Source organism: Callospermophilus lateralis, chromosome 1 (genome assembly GCF_048772815.1).
Source record: "Callospermophilus lateralis isolate mCalLat2 chromosome 1, mCalLat2.hap1, whole genome shotgun sequence".
In the NCBI taxonomy this organism is placed as follows: domain Eukaryota; kingdom Metazoa; phylum Chordata; class Mammalia; order Rodentia; family Sciuridae; genus Callospermophilus; species Callospermophilus lateralis.
Genome location: NC_135305.1, coordinates 213975041 through 213994545, shown reverse-complemented (window position 1 = coordinate 213994545; position 19505 = coordinate 213975041). Strand labels below are relative to the sequence as shown.

Genomic DNA, 19505 nt, shown 5'->3' with positions numbered 1-19505 from the left:
GAAGCCCACTTCCCAGTCTCTGAGTTCGAGACCCACTACCCGCTTGCCTGAAGGTGCCCTGGAGGCCGGGACTGGGCTGGTGGGAGGGGGGCTGCAGGGCGGCACCCGGAGAGCTGGTCCAGCTGGTTTGGGCCGAGGCTGGAGGTGCACGGAGGGGGGCTGGGGGCTGGCGGCAGTTCTGGGAGGCACTATCAGCTATCTGGATAAATTATTTACCAGCCGCCGGCCTTCTTGCTGCACCGGGCTGCCTCCGGCAAATGCTCTCACATGTGCGGTCAAGCAGGTGGGCGAGATGGCAGTTGCTGACCTCCACCCTCCAGGGCATTCCCCGTCCTTTGGTCCTCTGTCAGGGCACGTGAATGTCATTCATGGCATGCACACTAAGAAGCCGCAGGACTCCCTTCAAGACCCGGCCCCACCCGGGAAGGAAGGGACCTCTGCTCCAGCCAGGGAATTCTGGAGGCCAGAGGCTCAGCACCAGGGGACCCAGGAGGCTGGAGCAAGCCTGGGTAACTGTGGACATCTTGCCTCAGGTTTCTAGGCCTCGGTTTACCCATCTGTGATATGGGAGATTCAGTCCAGGTGGCCCCCAGAACCCCAGATACTCCTTAGGTAAAGTCACGGGAGCGAGTGGTGACAAGCAAGGTCTAGAGAACTTCCTACCCAAACCTTGAGGGTCCCCTATTTTATACCATTGCATTCTTAAGGGCCAGCACCCTCTCTCTCAGCTGACTGCACATTTCATGTAGCCCTGCTCCCGTGGAAGTAATTTCCAGGATGGGGCAGGGCCCCCTCTGCTCTCCTGCGGCCCTCAGGCAGGAGGAGATGGGTGCTTCCCCCATCCCAGCCCTGGTCAGACTTTAGGATTCTGACCTTAACCCTGATAAGGCTCTTGCCTGATGTGGGCCCCACACATTAGAGGACATTCCACTAGGGACTCGTCCCATGGAGCAAAGAGCAAAAAAAATGTGCTTTCTAAATCTTGATCTTCCTCTCCTGGACCCCACTTAGGGGGCCCAGGGTCAGCTGTGAGCAGAGGGGTGTGGAAGAGCTTGGGTACGAGATGAAGTGTCCCTAGAGCACGCACCTGGCTCCCTGCTTCTGGAGAGTTGGGGGTTGGGGAAGAGGGGGGCTGGTTGAGGGCTGAGATCTCCTGTGTCCCACACTCTAGTACAAAGCTCTGGAACTCCTGGGCTTAACGTGATTTTCCTGCCTCAGCCTCCCAAGTAGCCAGGACAACAGGCTTGTGCCACTGCCACTGGATTGGGCTGACTTCATTAATTATTTTTGTTTGTTTGTTGAGACAGGGTCTCCCTGTGTTGCCTTCGCCTGAGTCTCCCAAGTAGTTGAGATTACAGGTTGCTCACCACCCCAAGTGGCTAAATTATTTTTTAGTCATGGTAAATTGTACATGACAACACTTAGCATTAGGGGCCTTTAGCACGTTCATGATGGTATGCCACCATTGCTTCTACCTGATTCCGGAACCTTCTCATCATCCCCAAAGGAAACCTCATCTCCCCTCCCTCCAGCCTTGACAACCACCCATTGGCTTCATCTCTATGGACTGGCCTGTTCTGGACATTTTGTGTGAATGGAGTCATACACTCTGTGGCCTTTTATTTGGTGGGGGGTAACCAGATATGGAACCCAGGGGCACTCGCCCACTGAGCCATCCCTAGCCCTATTTTGTATTTTATTTAGAGACAGGGTCTTACCAAGTTAGCACCTCACTTTTGATGAGGCTGGCTTCAAACTCGAAATCCTCCTGCCTCAGCCTTCCAAGCTGCTGGACTGACATGCGTCACAGTGCCCTGCTAAATACTGACTTTTTAAACAACTCATGTACCAGACAGCATTCCAGGTGTGGAAGAGTTGGGTATGGAGGTGAGTAGAACAAACAGAAAATTCTGTAATGCTGCTCACTTCCTGGTGTAGGGAGGGAGACCGAAAACTCACAGATACACAAAGAAATAAAGATGATGGGTGATACCTGCAGTGGAGCGGGAGGAGGAGGTGCTCTGTGGTTCTCTGGTTTGGCCTTGGATTTCCTGGTGCTGGGGATGAACTCAAAGGCCTTATGCTGAGTTACAGCCCGGCCTCAAGGATGGGTTCTTGAGGAAAAATGGGGATGGGGTTGAAGAGGGACTGCTGTTGCAGGTTGGGCAATCAGGGACCCCTTCTCTGAAGAGGTGACATTTGAGCTGAATAACAGGAGTCAGTCATGGCATGAATCATTCCCCACGGAGGGAAAGAATGCCCAGACTCTGTGGTGGGAATTCCAATGGAGAGGTTTGAGGGAAGCATGAGGGCTGCGATGACGTGACCCAAGGGACGGCACAAGATGAGATCTGAGAAGAGGGCAGGGCTTTCTGGCCCACCGAAGGGAAATTGGGTTTTTAGTCTGTTTGGTGGGAGCATCTGGAGGGAGAGGTGACGGCTGGGACAAGGGTGAGAGAAGTGGATGAATTCAGAATATGTCTGGAGGCAGAGCCACAGGGGTTTGCTGAGATTGGAGGGGGAAAGAGAGAAATCGGGGCTGCCTCCCAGAGTGTGGCATGGACAGGTGCAGTTGTGACTCTTGGTGGGGCGGAGCAGGGTCGGGGATCTAGAATTCAGTCTTGGAAACGTTCGGGGGAAATCCATCAGACTGACGCTGTTGGAAGTGCATCCAAAGCCCAGGGGGAAACCCAGGACTGGGGACATAAATTTGGGAGCCACCTGCACAGAGATGGTGCTTAAAGCATGAGATTGGCATTTTTCAGGGTCTGCGTTGTAGCAGGAAGAGATCATGTATTCAAAAAGAGTAACCGATGAGGACGTAATGAAGCGACCATTTACAAAGGTCACCCGTGGAGGCCCAGTAGATTGTGTACCCTCTTGGCCCCCAAGGAGAGCCATGTGGAGCTGCTACTGGGATGTCCCCAAAGGGGCTTGGAGGGAGAGGACATGGAATTAAAATCCTGGGCTTGCTCTTCTCTCTCCCTTCTGCTGAAGCCAGAGGGAAAGAAACTTGTCCGCACATGTGGATCTGAAGCCTGAGAAGGGTTGCCTGTCAGGCAGGAGGAAGCGGGAGAGGCTGGTGACCCTTAGGATGAAGGACGACGTGGGACAGAGCCAGCAACCAGGCCTTCAACAGAGGTCATAGGGCTGCAGGCCCAGAGCCAGCTCAGCATGGCCAGAGGAGGGGTCATGAGGTGACAGGTGAAGAGGGCACCATGGAGACGATTTCTTTTGGAAACAGATTTTTTTCCTTTTCTTTTTCATATTTATTTTTTAGTTTCAGGTGGACACAATATCTTTATTTGACATTAAATGTGGTGCTGAGGATTGAACCCAGTGCCTCGTGCATGCTAGGTGAGCGCTCCACCACTGAGCCACAACCCCAGCCCAGTTTTTTCCTTTTTTAAAAATATATTTTTTTTAGTTGTCAGTGGAACTTTTTATTTATTTATATGTAGTGTTAAGGATGGAACCCAGGCCTCCCACATGCTAGACAAGTGCTCTCTACCACTGAGCCACAACCCCTCCCCCTGGAAATATAAAGCTTGAACCTTCAACAATCTCCCAACGGAGTTAGGCACGGTCATCCCGTCCCCATTTTACAGATAGGAAAACCGAGCCCTGGAGAAGGTTCACACCTTGCTCGGGTTCTGGGAGGGAGAGGAGCCAGGTTGGCTGATTCTAATTAGGCTGCAGGGTCAGACGGTCAGAGGGAGGAGGTTGGGATCAAGGAGAGGGAAGAGGAAGAGGGTGGAAAAGAGGAAGCGTAGGCAGGAAGGGGTGATAAAATAGTTGGATTATTGGGGGTTTCTGAGGCCAGAAACCCCCCCCCCCGTTTTCTGTAGGTAAATGTCTTTCTCCTGGGTCACCCTGGAATAGTGTGTACTTCGGTGTGTTGCGGGTGGGGTGGGGGATAGGGTTCTGTGGAAAGCCTGCTTCGATCAGCGGGAAGAAAGGAAAATGTCCCTGCAGGTGGGTGGCACGCGCGCGGAGTCTGTGATGCTGCCCTTGAATGACAGAATTTGCTCCAAAGGGAGCTGCTCCCTGGCGCTAGACTGAACGCCGCCGGAGCCCAAGGTGACCGTCTTTCAACCGCCACAGCTGGCGGCTCCCTGGGAGCGCTCTCCTTGTTTCCTGAGTGTAGGAGCGCTCTTAGCGCCTACGCCGCGCGGACTCTCCAGGGCGGGAAAGGGAAGCCGCTTTCTGGGCTGGGTGAGGGCCGCAGCGCACCCTTCCCAACCTTGCTGAGGCCAGGAGCTGGGAGGGAGCCGGGGGACCCCGCGCGCCTTTAGGCGGATCCTGGCGCCCCCTCGGGCCAGAGCTGAGCGCCGCAAGGGTGGAAAGTAAGGGGCTGGCCCAGAGGCCAGGGGCGTCGCTGGCCGCCGGCAGACACCTTCTGGACAAGGATGACCATCAGGGGGACACCCCCACAAGAAGACTCCTGTTTTAGAGGCCCAACCCGGCTTTTTGCCGGGGACATTGAACGAAAAAGGTGCCAACGTGCGGGCAGCGAGAGAACCCGGCACGCAGAGCGACTCCCCTGGGTAGCGGCGGGGTCCAGGTAACGCTTTTTAGAGGAGTTCTGTGCCCTAAGCTGACACCAGAGGACCAGGGCAAGAAATCCAGTCCCCCGGCAAGGTGCCCCCGCCCCGAGGGCGGGGCCGGGGCGGAGCTGGAGTCCTTCAGGCAGGTGCCGGGGGCGGTGCCCAGCCCTGCCCCCAGGGGCCGTTCTCGGAGGCCAGAGGCGGGTCCGGAAAGCTGCGGGCGCGGGCGACGCCTTAGAACCACGGGCGGAGACTGCGGCCACAGGTGCCTCATAGGGCACGGTATCCTGGCTCTGGGCATCAAAACCCAGAGTCTGGGAACTTAGGCTCCCAAGCTGCACCAAACCCTGGACACCGAGGTCCCCGGGAGGGAGAGCAGAGCCCTGGGGTCATCTGAAGAGCAAAGCCACGAGCCCCCCGGGCCAGACAGCGAAGCCCCGGAGCCTGCTGCAGAGCAGGACACTGAGGTCTTCAGGCTGGGCGGCGAGGATCTCTTTCCCTCATCAGCGCAGGACGTTGGGGCTCCAGAGCAAAAGAGCGAAGTCCTGCAACCATCAGCCGAGCGGGTCGCAGAGCGCCCCGGGCGGTCCGCAGCTGCAGGCTCTGTGAGTCCGGGGCCAGGTAGCGCCGACCCTGGGCTGCCTGCAGTGCAGAGCGCGGAGGTCGCAGGGCAGTGTTCAGCTCCTGGCCCTGAGACCTCCTCCTCCTCCGGGTCAGGCCCGGAAGTCCCCCAGTTGCTATTTCCACTGAGTCAGGAGGCACCCCAACGGCTCGCCGCGGAGCTGCTCATGGAGACGCCCATTGAGCGCGAAATCCGCCGCAGCTGCGAACGCGAGGAGAGCCTGCGACGGAGCCGGGGCCTGAGCTCCAGCCGCGCAGGCCAGGAACTGGTCGAGCTGCGCGTGCGGCCGGTGCTCAGTCGGCCAGGTCCCGGCCCCGCGCTCCCGCGCGCCTTGGGGCGCGCGCGGGCGGGCGCAAAGATGCAACGAGACATCGAGCGGGAGGCTCACCGGCAGGCGGCGCTGGCTCGCCCCGCGGCCCCCGAGCCGAGCGCCCGTCCGCCCTCGCAGCCGCTGGGCGAGCTCAAGCGCTTCTTCGAGGCCGCCGCGGAGAACCGCTCCTCGGCGGCCGCGGAGGGCAGCGCGGGCTCACAGAGGCTGCCGGAGCCTGGAGGCCGGCAGCGCTCGGCCGTGCAGGGCCGGTGCCCAGTGCTGGCCCGCGCCCCGCCGCCCATCGCACCGTCACTGCTGGAGCAAGAGGTGCGCGAAGTGCGCGAGCGCGAGCGGGAGTGGCAGCGCCAGAGGCGCAGCGTCTACGGTACCACTGAGTTCAAGGAACCCGCGCCGAGCCTCACGGGTAAGCCGCGATGCGTGGGATCCCACAGCTCCAGCGGCTCCCAACAATCGCCCACTCCTGTGACCCTTTCTCTGGCCCTCCGATTCTCGGGGTTCCGCCTTTCAGGCTCCCAGACTCCTGGGACCCTTCACAAGTCTCCGTCCCGGGCCACTCCTCTGGGCGTCGACTCCCTGTGCTCCACCCCCACGGGAATGACTCCCAGATCCACACGACTTTGGTTTTGGCGGTGGGGGCTCGTTTCAGGAAACCCTCTAGGGCTCTTGGATCCGCCCTCTGTGTTTTCGGGTTCCTGCGTCCACTCTGGGTTCGCCTTCCTCAAGTTTCTGGATCCCTAGAACTGGGTGGAGGCCTCCCAGGGGAGGAGGCGGGTGAACACCTGTATGTGTTTAAGGGGTGCGGCCGGCCTCCTTCGTCCTGGCCGCCTCCAGCTGGTGAAAGGAGGGGCCAAGCAGGCTGAGCGTCCCTTCCCCCGCAGCGAGCAGGGGCGATGGAAAGTTGGCAGTGATCTGGCCCCCCCGCAGGAAGGCTTCGGAGAACAGCCTGGAGCAGGTGGGAACCCCCTTCCCCAAGTGCTTGTCGCCCCTCCCACCACTGCCTGTGGTGCCCGGACTCTGGGAGGGAAAAAGAGCATCCCCGCCCCCGGCCCCTCCCCCTGGGACACTACTCTGGCCAAGACCTGAAATCCTAGCCCAGCCCAGGCGGGGGTGGGGTGGGTGGGTTAAAGGGAGGAGGTGTTCTTGGAGCTCCAACTGCCCCACCCCACGCCTGGATGCGGTGCATGGGTCCCCTAAGGGTGGCCTTCGTGTGTCCCCCTCTTTTCTCAGGAGGAACGCAAACCTTGAAGTTTGAATAGGCTGGGACCCCTGACTTGAATTAACATACCGGTGGGAGGACCGGGTTAGCGACGCCCAGCAGGACTTCCCTGCCCACCCTCCCGACCCCCCCGCTTCAGCAGAAGGCCTTAAGAGGGGTTAGCCCTCTGCACTGGTGAACTTGAAATCAACCAGCCCATTCTGTTTTCACTTTGTGAAACTGACCAGTCCCTTCTGTAATATGGTTTTCCACTAGGAAACTGACCACCATCCACAAACCGTGACTGTTCAACCCTTCTTAGTCTAACTGAACTAATCTTTCGATTGTTAGAGGGCCGGGGTCACCGTCCCCGCCCCCCCCCCCCAATAAATCTCCGTTTTTCCTGGTCTGTGCAAGCTGGTTTCTTTTCAGTTCTCTTCGTCTGGGGTGGGGCGGGAGCGGTCGGAGAGAGGCCAGAGAAAGCCACAGGAGGCGTCGGCCGGAATGCCGGAATGCGGAATGCACACTTATCTCCCTGCTGCCCGGCCGCTTGGCTGCCCAGCTGTCCGCCTCCCAGCCTCCCTGCCTCCCAGCCTCTCCGCCTCCCTGGGCCAAACCCACCCAGTCCTACTGCCCGCTGGCGGCGCAGGCTGAAAATGTGGCACTCTGACTAGCTCACGGGCGGCGGTTATAGGCTTCAACTTTTATTGGTGACAACGGCGTGCTGTGATCTGGGCGCCAGCTAGACGGAGGAGATGGTATGAGGCTGTTCCTGTTCTAAGGATGAAAACGGTAACTGGAAAAAAAAAAAAAGTAGATGAGGGTCCAAGCTCTTCCTTGACCTCGGCAGTTCCTGGAAATCACCCTTCAGTCCTTAGGAGGAGTGGTCCCAGGAGTTGAAACAGGTTCTGAGTGTTTCCATTTCCCATCTTGGCCGCCCTGGGTCTCTGATGAATGAGCAAGTCAGTGAGTGGGGTCAGAATTGCTGTTTTAGGAAAGAAACCGGAAGCCAGTCGCAGTGGCCCACTCCCATGGTCCCAGTTACGCCAGAGGCTCAGGAGGAGCATCACTTGAGTCCAGGAGTTCAAGACCAGCCCAGGCAAGGGAGGGAGACCCAGTCTCAAACAAAGTGATAAACAAAAGCAACTGGAACCCAGTAATTTAAAAAGAAATCTAGGGACTGAGAGTGCAGTTCAGTGGTAGAGCATTTTCCTAGCATGTGGGATGCCTTGGATTTGAGCCCCAGCATCACATTAAAAAAAAAAAAAAATCTATTGAACTTTTAAGAATTGTGACTATTTAGAAAAGCTCTCAAAAGAGTGCAGAAGGGATAAGAGTGGCAAGCGAGAAGGCCTGTGGCTGTCAATTTGCAAGCCCTGGTTAATTTCTTTCCCCTAGTGCAGTTCAGGAGTGTTAGTGAACTCCCCAAGATATCTGCTCCACTGTATCTATGCAGTTAATGTTTTTTTTGGCCATAGTTTTATAGCTTCTCAGAAGTGTGCTGAGGGCTGGGGATATAGCTCATGCACAAGGCCCTGGGTTCAAGCCCCAGCATGAAAAGAAAAAAAAAAAAAAAGAGAGAGAGAGAAGTGTGCTGAGATCAGGGAAGGTGAGGCTTGGGAATATTTTAGAATTGATTTAAACAATTGGATCTGCTCAACTCTATCCCATGCATAGGGACAGCAAATATCTAGTAAAATATGGATAAATAAAATAGATGAGCCAGGCCCAGTGGCACAACCTACAATTCTGGGTACTCAGGAAATTGAGGCAGGAGGATCTCAAGTTCAAGGTCAACTAGACCCTGTCTCAATGTGAAAAAAAAAAAAAAAAAAAAAAAAAGGCCGGGCTGTAGTGCAGTGGTAGAGAGCCCCTGGGTTCAATCCTCAGTACAAGCCCATACACACACACACTCATACTCGTGCATGTGCATACACATGTGGCAGGGCTGGGGATGGATAGGTGGAAAAGGCTTACAGGCATTGCACCCAAGAGTAGTCCAGGAAAGGCTGGCCTCTAGTGCCCATCATGCACCCACTGACTACATGCTTGACCATGACTCTGGGAAATGTGGAGAGGAAGGCAGCAGAGACCCAAGGCTGCCAAGATGGGAAATGGAAACACTCAGAACCTGTTTCTAACTCCTGGGACCACTCCTCCTAAGAACTGAGCATGGAAAGAGTGGACAGGACTGCTTATGTGTAGACTGAAAGTTCTGTAACTTCCTGCACATTAAATCCAACTGAGGCCTATGCCTAGTTAATAGGAATGGGTGAGGCTTGTTGATGTCAGGGCTTTTGTTTTCTTCAGTGTTGGGGATGGAACCCAGGGCCTTGCACACACAGGCAAGTGTTCTATCACAGTTACACACTCCCAAGGATGACATCAGTTTTTTGCTTTTTTTTTTGGTGTTGGGGATTGAACTAAGGGTACTCTACCACTGAACTACAACCCCAACACTTCTTTCATTTCTAAGTTTTTTAAAAATTTGAGATGGTGTCTTGCTAAATTGCCCAGTCTGGGGGCTGGGGATATGGCTCAAGTAGTAGGGCGCTCGCCTGGCATGCGTGAGGCACTGGTTTGATCCTCAGCACCACATAAAAATAAAATAAAGATATTGTGTCCACCTAAAGCTAAAAAATAAATATTAAAAAAAATTGCCCAGTCTGGCATTTGTGATCCTCCTGCCTCAGCCTATTGAATCTCTAGGATTACAGGCATGTGCAACTGCAGCCAGCTAACATCAGAAATTCTTAAAGCTCTCAATATTATTTCTAGGTGCAACTCTGTTTGAGAACTATAATGCAGATATAGATCAGTAGTTCTCAAAGTGTGGTGTCTGGTCCAGCTGGATCATTGATGCTTAAATGATGTGTTAGAAATGCACATTCCATTCACTCAGTGATCGAGTGCTTACCTAGCATGTGCAGGGCTCTGGGTTTCATCCCCGGCACCAGAAAACTAAAAAAGAATGCACATCCTTGGGTCCCAGCCAGACGTAGTGATGAAACATTCCACACGGCTTTGATGCATGCTAAACTTTGAGGATCATGAGTGTAGACAGTTCCTGAGCAACAGGACCCAGAAAATCAAGCTTGTTTCCTTCCTCTCCCAGGACTGCTGCCACCCAGCAGAAACCTTTAGTTTGTAAGTATATTGTGAATCTGGCTTGGAGATGGTCTAAAGCTGATCGTGGCTTGTCTGCATTGAGAAGTGCTGTATTAAATACACATCAGATTTCAAAGACTTAGCACCCACACCCAGAAGGAAACATCAATTTTCCTACATGGATTACATGTTGAGATGCTATTTTTTTAAAGGTTTTTAAAATAGCTTTAATTATTTATTTTTAATATGGTGCTGAGGATCGAACCCAGTGCCTCACACATGCTAGGCATGCGCTCTACCCCTGAGCCACAACCCCAGCCCAAGAGATGCTACTTTTGATATATTTGGTTAAATAAAAATATCACTAACATGAATCTGACCTCTTGTTTTTATTTTCGTGGTGCTGGGACTGGAACCTGGGTCCTCATGCAATGTGAGGATGCACTTTGCCACCCAGCTGCACCCCAGCCCTCGTTATTTTTAAAATGTGTCTCTGAGAAAACTTAAAATGACACATGTGGCTCACTTTATATTTTTATTGGGCCGGGATAGTCTATAAAAAATCTTACAACTGCGCGAAAACTCAGAGGAGCTAACTCAAATCAGTATCGGGGAGCTTTAGAACCCCCTCGAAGTCCTTCAGACCTAGACTGTGGACTAAAAAAATCCTTGATGGAGCCAGAAATGGTCTCTAGAAGAGCAAGGGTCTTGGTGTCCAATCCCGACTCAGTTTACCTCTCACGTCCGTTTTCCTCATTTGTAAATGAGGGTTGATGATCATACCATGTGCCAAGAATTATTAGGAAAACCAGGGCTTTGCTCAAAAGCACAAAATCCGGGTCTCCACTCTGAAAATGCTGAGGGATCCAAAAGCTGTCCGCAGGGGAGCAGCTGCGATCGGAGGAACGCGACTGAGTCCAGGCTCCACCACTTGCTTGCACTGCACAGGTGAGTTTCACTTTTCTCAGCCCAGGATCTTTTTTCCAGTCCAGATGGGGTGGGGCTTAGAGATTCCACGCTGGGATTCCCTGAGACTGTCACACTCCGCGCGCGCCCCAGACACTCCGCGAATAACAGTCAGCTGCCAGGTTCCTAGAACCAAAATCTGGCGGAGAAAAAGTCTGACAGGGCCCTTCGGAAACAGAGCGCCAACCCTTTTCCTAGGGTACGTCGGGAAATGTAGTCTTTCACTCCAGAACAAAACCTTTTCCGGGTCAAAACGGGTGGGTGGGCGTGACCCTATGGCTCTTCCTCCAGTGGGCGTTGAATTTCCCGGCTCTCGAAACTTGCGGTTTTCTGGGTTCCGGTTGTTGACAGGCACCACTACTTCCCGGTTTGCTTCACGTGCACCTCTGCGCATGCGCCGAACTGTCGCCTTGCCTACGGGTCGACTAGAGTTTTATTTCCAAAAACTACGTTTCCCAGAAGGCGGCCTAGTGGGCGGGGTTACCCGCCCCAAGGGGAGGGGCGCGGCGCTCCGAGCGGACGCTGAGTCTGTGACCTCTTTCTTTCTTTTATTTAACACAAAACTGGTGTGTCTGAACTCCCGGCTCCGCGGCCGGCCGGACCGGGCTAGACTTAGTGCAGACTGGCCAGCTCGGCCTGGCCCCTTGGAAGGCGAGGCCAGGCTGCGCTAGGAGAACGAGTGAGCCCCTCCCCTGGCCCCTCTCTGGGAGTTTGGAACTGTCAAGCTCCAGCCCCCTCCTTCTTCCCCAGGTTCAAGGCCCCTGCGCAGTCCACGCCGGAGGCCCGACAGCGCTCGGGGGCCGGGCCGGGCCTGCCTGACCCATGAGAATCTGCACCAGCAGGTCGGTGGCCAGCATGTGCGACGGCTCCTCGAAGCCGATGGTCAGCAGCTGTTGGTAGTCCCCAGGAGGCTGCGGGCACAAAATCCTAGGGGGCCGGGGACATACAGGCCTGGACGTGAGCGCCCCCTGCCCCTTGGGAGCACTTTTCGCTTTGTTTCAGCTGCGGGTGTGTGTGTGGGGGTGGGAATCCCGAGGGAAGTTGTTTCCTTGTTAAGAAACTTAGAGCAGTGGTTCCCCAGAGGTGACCGCCAATCATTCTACTTGCTGTATGTCCTTGGGCAGGTAACTTAACCTCTCTGAACACCTGTTTTCTTCCTTGTAAATGGGGCCACTACTTTAGATCTCAGTGGGCTGTTACAGGAGTCTGCCTAAAGCACTTTTTGGGACACAATAAAATGTTATCGGTTTACCAAGGGAAGTAAAGTGTCGAGGCTTCCCTAGATGATGGGATCCTTTCTTTCCTCCCAATTCCACCTTGCCACTGCCCTGGCTCCTACCATGAATAAAGGTCATCTTCAGCTGGCCCTAGGGGCACCCATCGACCGATGGACCACAGCTTTTGGATCTGGGGACACGAGTTGGCTGGATTCTGGCCTGTGTCCTCCCATGTATCTCGATAGCACAGAAAGTAGCTGGGAGGGAGAGAGAGCAGCAGTTAAGTGTGATGATTTCCCAGCTTTTCTGTGGAGGGCTTTACTTTTGAGGATGAGATTGAAACTTATCAAAGTTGCCCTGAAATTCTCAGGGAGGTGGCTCTCTTTAAAATTCTACTTTTATTTTGATGGGAGGATGTGGCTAAAAAAAAGGGGGGGGGGTGCTGGGGGTGCAGCTCAGGGGTAGAACCTAGCCTGTGCTGGGCCCTGGATTCCATCCCCAGTGTGGGGTGGGGAGGTCTTTCAAAGCTACATGGTTTTCACTCTTTGGTACTGGTTCAAAGGCCCAATATGGCATTCAGCATGGGAAGAGGAGGACTTTGATTAAGAGACTCACTAATCCACATGGGGATCTTGTCCTCGATTGCTGGGCTCTGGGGTGGTTTCCAGGTTCCAGCGCATTTTCTTATAGAGGTACCGGGGGAAGCGGCTGGCGGTGTAGGCGGCTGGGGTACAGTATCTGAAGATGGACACTTCGTGGGAAGGGCTGATGGAGAACCTTCCACAGAAGAAGCAGGAGATGCTGGCAGGACACGGGAAGGCACATGAGGCTGGACCCTGACTCCACTACTGTCCCCATCCCTTGTCTCCTCTTTTACCTCAGGGGGTCAGTCTCCTCCAGGTCCACGAACCCAAAGGAGGCATACATGAGGACCAGCTGTTCCAGGCGTAGAGTCAGCTGTTGGGAGATCTCCAACAGCTGCACGGAAGGGGGATGGGCATATGAGAGGGCCTGCCAGAAGCAACCCCTTCACCCCCAGGCCTGTGTGGGGCCTCCAGAAGAAAGGGGCACAGGGACTGGGAAAACGGCCCCACACACCCCCTTTCGAACCAGCTCCTGCAGGGCTCCATAGATGGGGGGCATGCTCCTCGCTGCAGCCTCCAGGTATAAGAAGTAAGGCTCACACATCTTTAAGAAGGTGGGCATGGCCTTTGCCAGCTGTTCCTTCTGCACTCGGTCCCTGCTAAAGGGAGAAGGGGGCCTTTAGGACCTCTCACACCCTGCCCCCAGTTTCTCCTGTTCACTCCCCACCTGTATCCCTGGCCTCCACCCTTGTCATACCCCCGCCGCCCCCAGTGCCAGGCCTTTCTCAGGGCAGCTTTGATTTGGAGCACTTGCTAAATGCTGACACCTGACTTTTGCTCAAAACTCCCTGTAGGATGAAGCTCAGAAATTTAGGGTTTCGACAAGACTCCCAGGGGATTCCAATGGGCAGTGACACTTAAGAATCAGACTCCCGTTTCCCCTGGTCTGGGAATCACGCTATCCTCTAGGGTCTCAAACTGGTAGCCCAGGGGCCAAATCTGCCTCAGTTGGGTTTTGTTTAGCTGCCCCGGGGGGTTCATTTAAAAATTGGGAGAAAAGTTCCAGGGACTTGGCAACTCTGGGCAGTCTTAACAGTCGCCAGCCCCAGTCCTAGGGTCCTCTTCACTCTCAGGAATGTAGGCCTGATCAACCAGCTTCACCGACTTTCTCCATTTGGCTCTTAATGCTTTTGAGTTTGTGACCCTGGTGGGGGCTGCCTACCCTGTCTTTGATTTGGAGCATTTACCATTTCCCGTCTCCCTAAGCCTGGGGACCTAGGACCCCATCCTGGATCACCTGTAGAGCAAGTAGCTTTGGAAGTCATCTGCCTTCTTCAGCAGGTAGCGGAGCTGTTCCGTGATGGGGCTGAACATAGCGTCCAGGGGTAGGCGAGCTGGGGTCGGCCCCCGGTCGGGGGCTGGAGGCTCGGGGGAAGGCATGGAGGCCGGGACCTCCAGCAACTGCCCCTGGGCATCCTCTGGCTCCAGCTCGGGTGGGTCCTCAGGCCTGCCGGGCGGCGTTGACCACGAGGGATCTCTGCAGGGCTGCGTCCCCGGTTCCAAGTCGTCCAAGGGCGGCGTTTCTCCAGGGCCCAAGGGGAGCGGCCCCACGAACCACTGCTCCGAAGCCATCAGGGGCCGGGGGCGGGGTCCGCACTCTTTAAGTCTCCGCAGCTCACGTTGGCCGCAGGCTCAATCCCGCCCAAAGAACCCAGGAAGCCTGGGACTTGCCTGGACCGGGAGCGGGGCCGCCTCCAACTCGGCCCTGCCTCGACCTCTCGGCCGGCTCCGCGCCGGGCGGGCGGAGTTCGCCTCGTTTGAATTTCAACACGCGGGAGAGGCGCGCTGCTCCGCCCGCTCCGCGCTGCGCACCCGCGGGGCCCCGCGCATCCGCGCGCTCCCGGCACCTGGCTCTGGGGAGGAGGGACCCGCCGAGGGCGGAGACCCAGGCCCGCGCTGGGGCGGCTACATCCTGGGAGTGTGGCCGAGGATCAGCACCTTTTTCTCTCCCAGCTGGTTTCCTAGGGAGGAGGGGTCTCTAATGCGTGTCCCAACCCAGAGAGGGATGCTCAGGCTCCACCCCTGTGATTCCCAGGCATTTTTTTTTTTTTTTAAACGAATGGAGTTGAGAAACAGCACGTGAACTTAGTAGTAGTGACAACTACTACATCACAAGTCCCTACTAACAATAAAAAAATCTTTGCTTGGAAGATTTTCCCTATTCCATCACTTCATCTGATGGCCGGTGGCTTCTGCTCATATCCTGGTCCCAGCACAGATCTCTGCCCCTAACACTTGGAGACTGGATTCTTTACCGCATGCAAAGGCCGGCAGTCCATACTATAACTAACATTAGCTATGAAGCCACCTGTCAATTACATTTAAAGGTTCTAGGTAAAGAAGGCAACAGGTAGTTGGGTGAGGTGGTGCACGCCTGTAATCCCAGTGACTGGGAAGGCTGAAGCAGGATTGCAAGTTCAAAGCCAGCTTGGGCAACTTAAATGAGACTCTGTCTCAAAAAAAAAAAAAAAAAAAAAAAAAAAAAAAAAAGAATAAAAAAAGGGCAGGGGATGTAGCTCGGTGGTAAAGCACCCCTGGACTCAATCCCAAGTACAGCACCCCCATGAAAAAAAAGTCAACAGGTGTCAGATCTCCCCCATGTGGACCATGAGCATCTTTTGCTGTGCTGAGCTAGACGGCTCACCTATAAAGTGGGTTTTTATGAGCTCTCTGCCTCATGGGACTGCTGAGGGGACAATCAAGAAAATACTCATAAAACATGGAGTTAACAGTTATTCACTCTACAAATATTTGAGCACCTACTGTGTATGCCGGGAGGTTCTGAGAATGGGGAAATGACAGAAGATAAAGCAAATATTCCCATTCTCCTACAGCGATTACTCTTCCTCCCTTCTTTCTGCAGTGCTAAGGAATCAAACCCGGAGTCCAGTGTACTAGGTGAACGCTATCCCTGAGCAATGACTAGAGCACGATCCAGACAGCCAGATCACTACTTTTTCTCCCCCTCAAACTGCTTAAGTGCACCTAGGAGGCTCTTCAACACCCCTCCCCCACTCCATTCATAAAATGGACTTTTTTTTTTCCTTTTTCTTTTTTTAAAATTTTATTTAAAAAACCTTCGGTGCAATATTAAAAAGCAATACAGCCAGCTGGAGCAATGATCGACAGAAGGGAGAGGAGAGGAGAAGACCCAGGGACCCACCCCAGATGCTCCCCAGGGGCTGGAGGCCAGGGGCAGCAGGCTGGGAGCAGGCATGGGTGGTGGGGGAGGAAGGAAAGACCACCCACCAAAATGAACAGGCAGAACAAAACATTTATATAAGAAACATCTGGCTGAACTGAATCTTGGGGAGATGGGAGGCCCCCCTATTTTTTTTCAAAAATGTCCTGGGTTGAGGGGAGGGTTGGCCTTTTGGGGTGAATGAGCAGGCCCAGTCCCCCCCATACTCTACTATTGTAGAGCAGGGCATGTGTTGGGGGGCAGGTGTGTTTGAGACAAAGGGGAGAGAGAGCAGAGAAGGGCGCCCCCCTCACTGGAGTCTGTTACGAGGGCTGAGGGTGTCCCCATCCAGCTCATGGACTCTGGGGGTCTTGGGCAAGATGGGGGTTGGAGTGGGTGGGGGTAGGGCAAGGCTGGGTGCTCAGCCCAAAAAGCCATCCGGGTCATCATCCTCAAAGTGGCCTTGCTGAAGCACCTTGATATGATGCTCATAGATTTTCAGGGCGGGGCCCAAGCGGATAGACAGACCGGTGAGCACGTCTGTGCGTTGCATGAGCAACAAAGACTTGCCATCGATTTCCTGGGAGGGACAGAGAGAGGGAGGATCAGAGCCTATCCCTGCCATGGTCCTCTGTGCATGTGTATAAAGTCCTGGGCAGGGAACTCACCTGTTCTTGGAAAGCTGTGGCCTGCTCCGGGAAGCCTGCCTCTGTGAAGTACTCCACCACGTCCATCACCGTCCACTCCACTGGGTCAGTCGGCTTCTCCTTGCGTCCGGGACTGCATCAAAACAGAGGGTACCAGTAAACACCGATGCCCCTCTAGTTGTTACATACACCTGGGCACTACCCCCATGTCTCAAGTGCCCCAACTTACGGACAGCCAAAGGGGGTCCCGTCGGCCCCAGGTAGGGCTGGTTTTCCTGGGGGCAAAGGCACAGGGGATGGGGAATCTGGCCCGGTGGCAACAGAGGCTAGGAAAGAAAAAGGTCGGGCCTGTGGCATTGTCTTGGGACTGGGATTCCTCCTTGACCCTCGAACACCCTCCCAGCAGTCCTTACCTGATCCCCCTTCCTTATTCATGGCGGCCATGGAGAACACCTGGCGGCTGCCACTGCCAGGTACAGATCCCCGAACTTCATCCTGGCCCTGATGGGGTCCACAGGGCGTCCACTCCTTGACCCTCTCCTTGGCAGTCTGAGGGCCCCTCTCGCCATTAACCTGGTGGTGCTGGGCACCCGCAGGACGGTCACTTTCGGGCACTTCTGAGCCCTCAGACACATCATCATCATCATCTTCTTCTTCATCATCTTCCTCTTCCTCTTCTTTCTCAAGCACTCGCTCTTCTCCACCTCTCTGGGGCCAGGGAGAGAAGCATAGCAGCTGTTCTAATCCTGGACCCAGATCCTGGGGGATCCCAGGCCGAGTCGTGTACCCAATGCCACCTTTAATAACAATACGGACTAACTTTTACGCAGTCACTCCGTGCCAGGCTTTGTGTTAATAAAGCCTTCACTAGACAAATCTCACTAAAGTCGCACAACAACCCCAAGGGGTCGCTACTGTGATCAAGTGGCATTTACATCCGAGGAAACTGAGGCTCGGCAAGATTAAACCACTTGCCAAGGTCACCACACGCGGAGCCCGCAGGGAACGCGCGCAAAGCGCGCAAAACCCCCGGCCACCCGCCGCCCAGTTCCACCCGGGACTCGCGCCCCCTCCACCAACTTCGCCCGCACCTGCCCACCGCGCGGCGTCCCGGCTCCTCGGCGCGCTCACCTTGCTCCGCGACGCGCGGGCGCTGGCGGACGGCGGTGCCCGTCCGGGCCTGTCCCCGCGGGGCAATGCAAGTGCTCCGAGGCGAGTGCGCTCCAGGCGGCCCCGCGCCGCCGCCTCCTCCTCCAGCAGCCCCTGCACGCGGCCACGGGTCAGGCGGCCGCCGGCACCGCCGCTGCCCCCGAGGTAGCGCACGACTTCCCGCAGGCTCACGGGCCGCGCCGGGCCGCCGGCCCGCGCCGCGCCCCCCTCCGGCGGCGGCTGTGGCTGCGGCGGCGGCGGCTGCTGCTGCTGTGGCGGCGCCGGCGGCTGTGGCGGCGGCGGCAGCGGCGGCTCTCGGGCGGCGACGGCGGGCGGGGGGGCGCGGCGCGGGCCGGCCGGGGGCGCCACTGCCGGGGGAGCGGCGGGCGCGGGCGGCGGCGCGGCCAGGGGCGCGGCCCGCTGCGCGCGGGGGCCCGGCTGCGCGGGGCCGGGCGAGGGGGGCGCTGTGGCGGCGGCGGCCGCGCGGGGCGCCCGGGCCGGGGCGGCGGCAGCGACGGGCGCGGGCGGTGGCGGCGGGGCGGGTGTGGGCGGCGGCGCGGCGGCGGCGGCGGCGGGGCCCCCGCGGGGGGCGCGCGGCGGGGCCGGCGGGGTGGCTCCGCGCCGGGGCGGCTGGACGCGCGCCGCGTTGCGGTACGAGATGCTCCCCTTGTAGCTGACCCGGAGCACGGCGCGCTGCTGGATCAGTTTCTCGAGCTCGGCGCGCGTGCGCTCCGGCTCCGGGCCGTGCCGCCGCCGCACCATCCGGCAGATGCGCTCCAGGTCCGGCCGCGCCTTGCGCGAGCGCAGCGAGTCGATGGTGTCCAGAATCCACTCTTGGTAGTGCGGGGAAGCGGCGGACGACGAGGCGGCGGCCGCCGTGGTGGCGGCCGCCGCCGTCTCTGGCGGGGGTAGGGCCGGGGGCCCCGCCATGCCTCCCGCCCGGCCCGGCTGCACCGTGCGCGCTGCCTCCCTCCCAGCGCGGCGCCCCCCTCCCCGGCTCTCCTCCCTCCGCCGCTGCCCGCCTCCTCCGCCTCCCCCCCCGGGGGGCGCAGCGCCTCGGCGGAGCGGCGGCGGCGCTGCTGTTTCTTTGCAAAAAAAAAAAAAAAAAAAGAGCGAGGGAGCGAGAGAGAAAAAACAGTGAGAGAAAGAAAAGAGAAAAAAATATGCACACACTCACTCACTCGCACGCACGCACACACAGACCCGCTTCTGCTGGGCGCGCGCGGGGCCGGGGATGCGAGGAGGGAGGAGGGGAGCGCGGCGCGGCCGGCCCCTCCCCGCCGCCGCCGCCGCACGCGCGCCCTGCGCCCGGGACACTCCGGCCCCCCTTCCTTCCCTCCCTCCCTCCTCCCCGCCGCCCGCCTTCCTCCCTCCCACCCCCACGCGCCCGCTTTTAAGGTGGAGCCCGGGCCCCCCGCCCGCCCCCTTTACCCTGCGCTCTCGTTCACTCCGGCTCGCTCCGGCCCCCCCTTACAACTCCCGCGCGCTTTTTAAGGAGGCGCCGCGGAGTTGGCGCCGGGGCGGGGGCGGGGGAAAGCGGCGGGAGGGGGAGGGGGAGGGGAGCGCCGGGGGGAGGGGAGAGGGGGCGGGCAGGGCGGGCGGGCGGCGCTCGGCCGCCCTCCAGCCATTGGGCGCGGGACCCAGACGTCCCCGGCGCCCAGCCCCCCTCTCCACGCCTCCCCGGCTCGCTCCGCTCTCGGGACCGCACTTACCGGGACCTCGCCGCCCGCGGGTCTGGGCTGCTGCGCTCCCGGAGCGCTGCGAGGACCCTCTGGCCGCCGCCGCCCTTGCGCCCCTCTGGTGCGTCTGGCCCCGCGCAGAAGATGCGGGGTGGGGGGCGCGCGCGGGCTCCCCCCTTTACTCTTCCTGCCAGAGCCGCCCCCGCCGCTGCTCGGCCT

At 57.4% G+C, this 19505-nt stretch overlaps 3 protein-coding genes across 3 annotated transcripts; 1 reads left to right on the top strand and 2 right to left on the bottom strand.

The window, feature by feature from the left end:
- Positions 1–4773: 4773 nt before the first annotated feature.
- On the top strand, positions 4774–7111 carry Misp3 (MISP family member 3). The gene is made up of 3 exons (XM_076847906.2): positions 4774–5903; positions 6379–6452; positions 6728–7111. Exons 1-3 carry the CDS (start codon positions 5336–5338, stop codon positions 6743–6745), a joined length of 660 nt encoding a protein of 219 aa, XP_076704021.2. The 5' UTR covers positions 4774–5335; the 3' UTR covers positions 6746–7111.
- Positions 7112–11521: 4410 nt separating this feature from the next.
- Positions 11522–14202, bottom strand: C1H19orf67 (chromosome 1 C19orf67 homolog). The gene is made up of 6 exons (XM_076857637.2): positions 13868–14202; positions 13085–13226; positions 12864–12964; positions 12602–12787; positions 12109–12243; positions 11522–11696 (listed from the first exon to the last, which is right to left on the bottom strand). The coding sequence occupies exons 1-6, from the start codon at positions 14200–14202 to the stop codon at positions 11522–11524; spliced, it is 1074 nt and encodes a 357-aa protein (XP_076713752.2).
- A 1485-nt stretch (positions 14203–15687) lies between these two features.
- Positions 15688–18917, bottom strand: Samd1 (sterile alpha motif domain containing 1). Its single transcript, XM_076847759.2, has 5 exons — positions 17590–18917; positions 16872–17166; positions 16688–16784; positions 16480–16591; positions 15688–16391 (listed from the first exon to the last, which is right to left on the bottom strand). The coding sequence occupies exons 1-5, from the start codon at positions 18535–18537 to the stop codon at positions 16233–16235; spliced, it is 1611 nt and encodes a 536-aa protein (XP_076703874.1). The 5' UTR covers positions 18538–18917; the 3' UTR covers positions 15688–16232.
- Between the last annotated feature and the right edge of the window lie 588 nt (positions 18918–19505).

Bases quoted from the DNA above. Each gene is read 5' to 3' on its own strand.
- Misp3 (XM_076847906.2), top strand. From the start codon at position 5,336: ATGGAGACGCCCATTGAGCGCGAAATCCGCCGCAGCTGCGAACGCGAG. The intron at 5,904-6,378 runs GTAAGCCGCGAT...CTTCCCCCGCAG, and splicing joins ACCCGCGCCGAGCCTCACGG to CGAGCAGGGGCGATGGAAAG.
- C1H19orf67 (XM_076857637.2), bottom strand. From the start codon at position 14,202: ATGGCTTCGGAGCAGTGGTTCGTGGGGCCGCTCCCCTTGGGCCCTGGA. The intron at 12,965-13,084 runs GTGTGTGGGGCC...CCTTCCGTGCAG, and splicing joins AGGAGCTGGTTCGAAAGGGG to CTGTTGGAGATCTCCCAACA. The intron at 11,697-12,108 runs GTAGGAGCCAGG...CCGGCCCCCTAG, and splicing joins GAAGATGACCTTTATTCATG to GATTTTGTGCCCGCAGCCTC.
- Samd1 (XM_076847759.2), bottom strand. From the start codon at position 18,537: ATGGCGGGGCCCCCGGCCCTACCCCCGCCAGAGACGGCGGCGGCCGCC. The intron at 17,167-17,589 runs GTGAGCGCGCCG...CCCTGGCCCCAG, and splicing joins CCCGCGCGTCGCGGAGCAAG to AGAGGTGGAGAAGAGCGAGT. The intron at 16,785-16,871 runs GTAAGGACTGCT...TTTCTTTCCTAG, and splicing joins GAATAAGGAAGGGGGATCAG to CCTCTGTTGCCACCGGGCCA.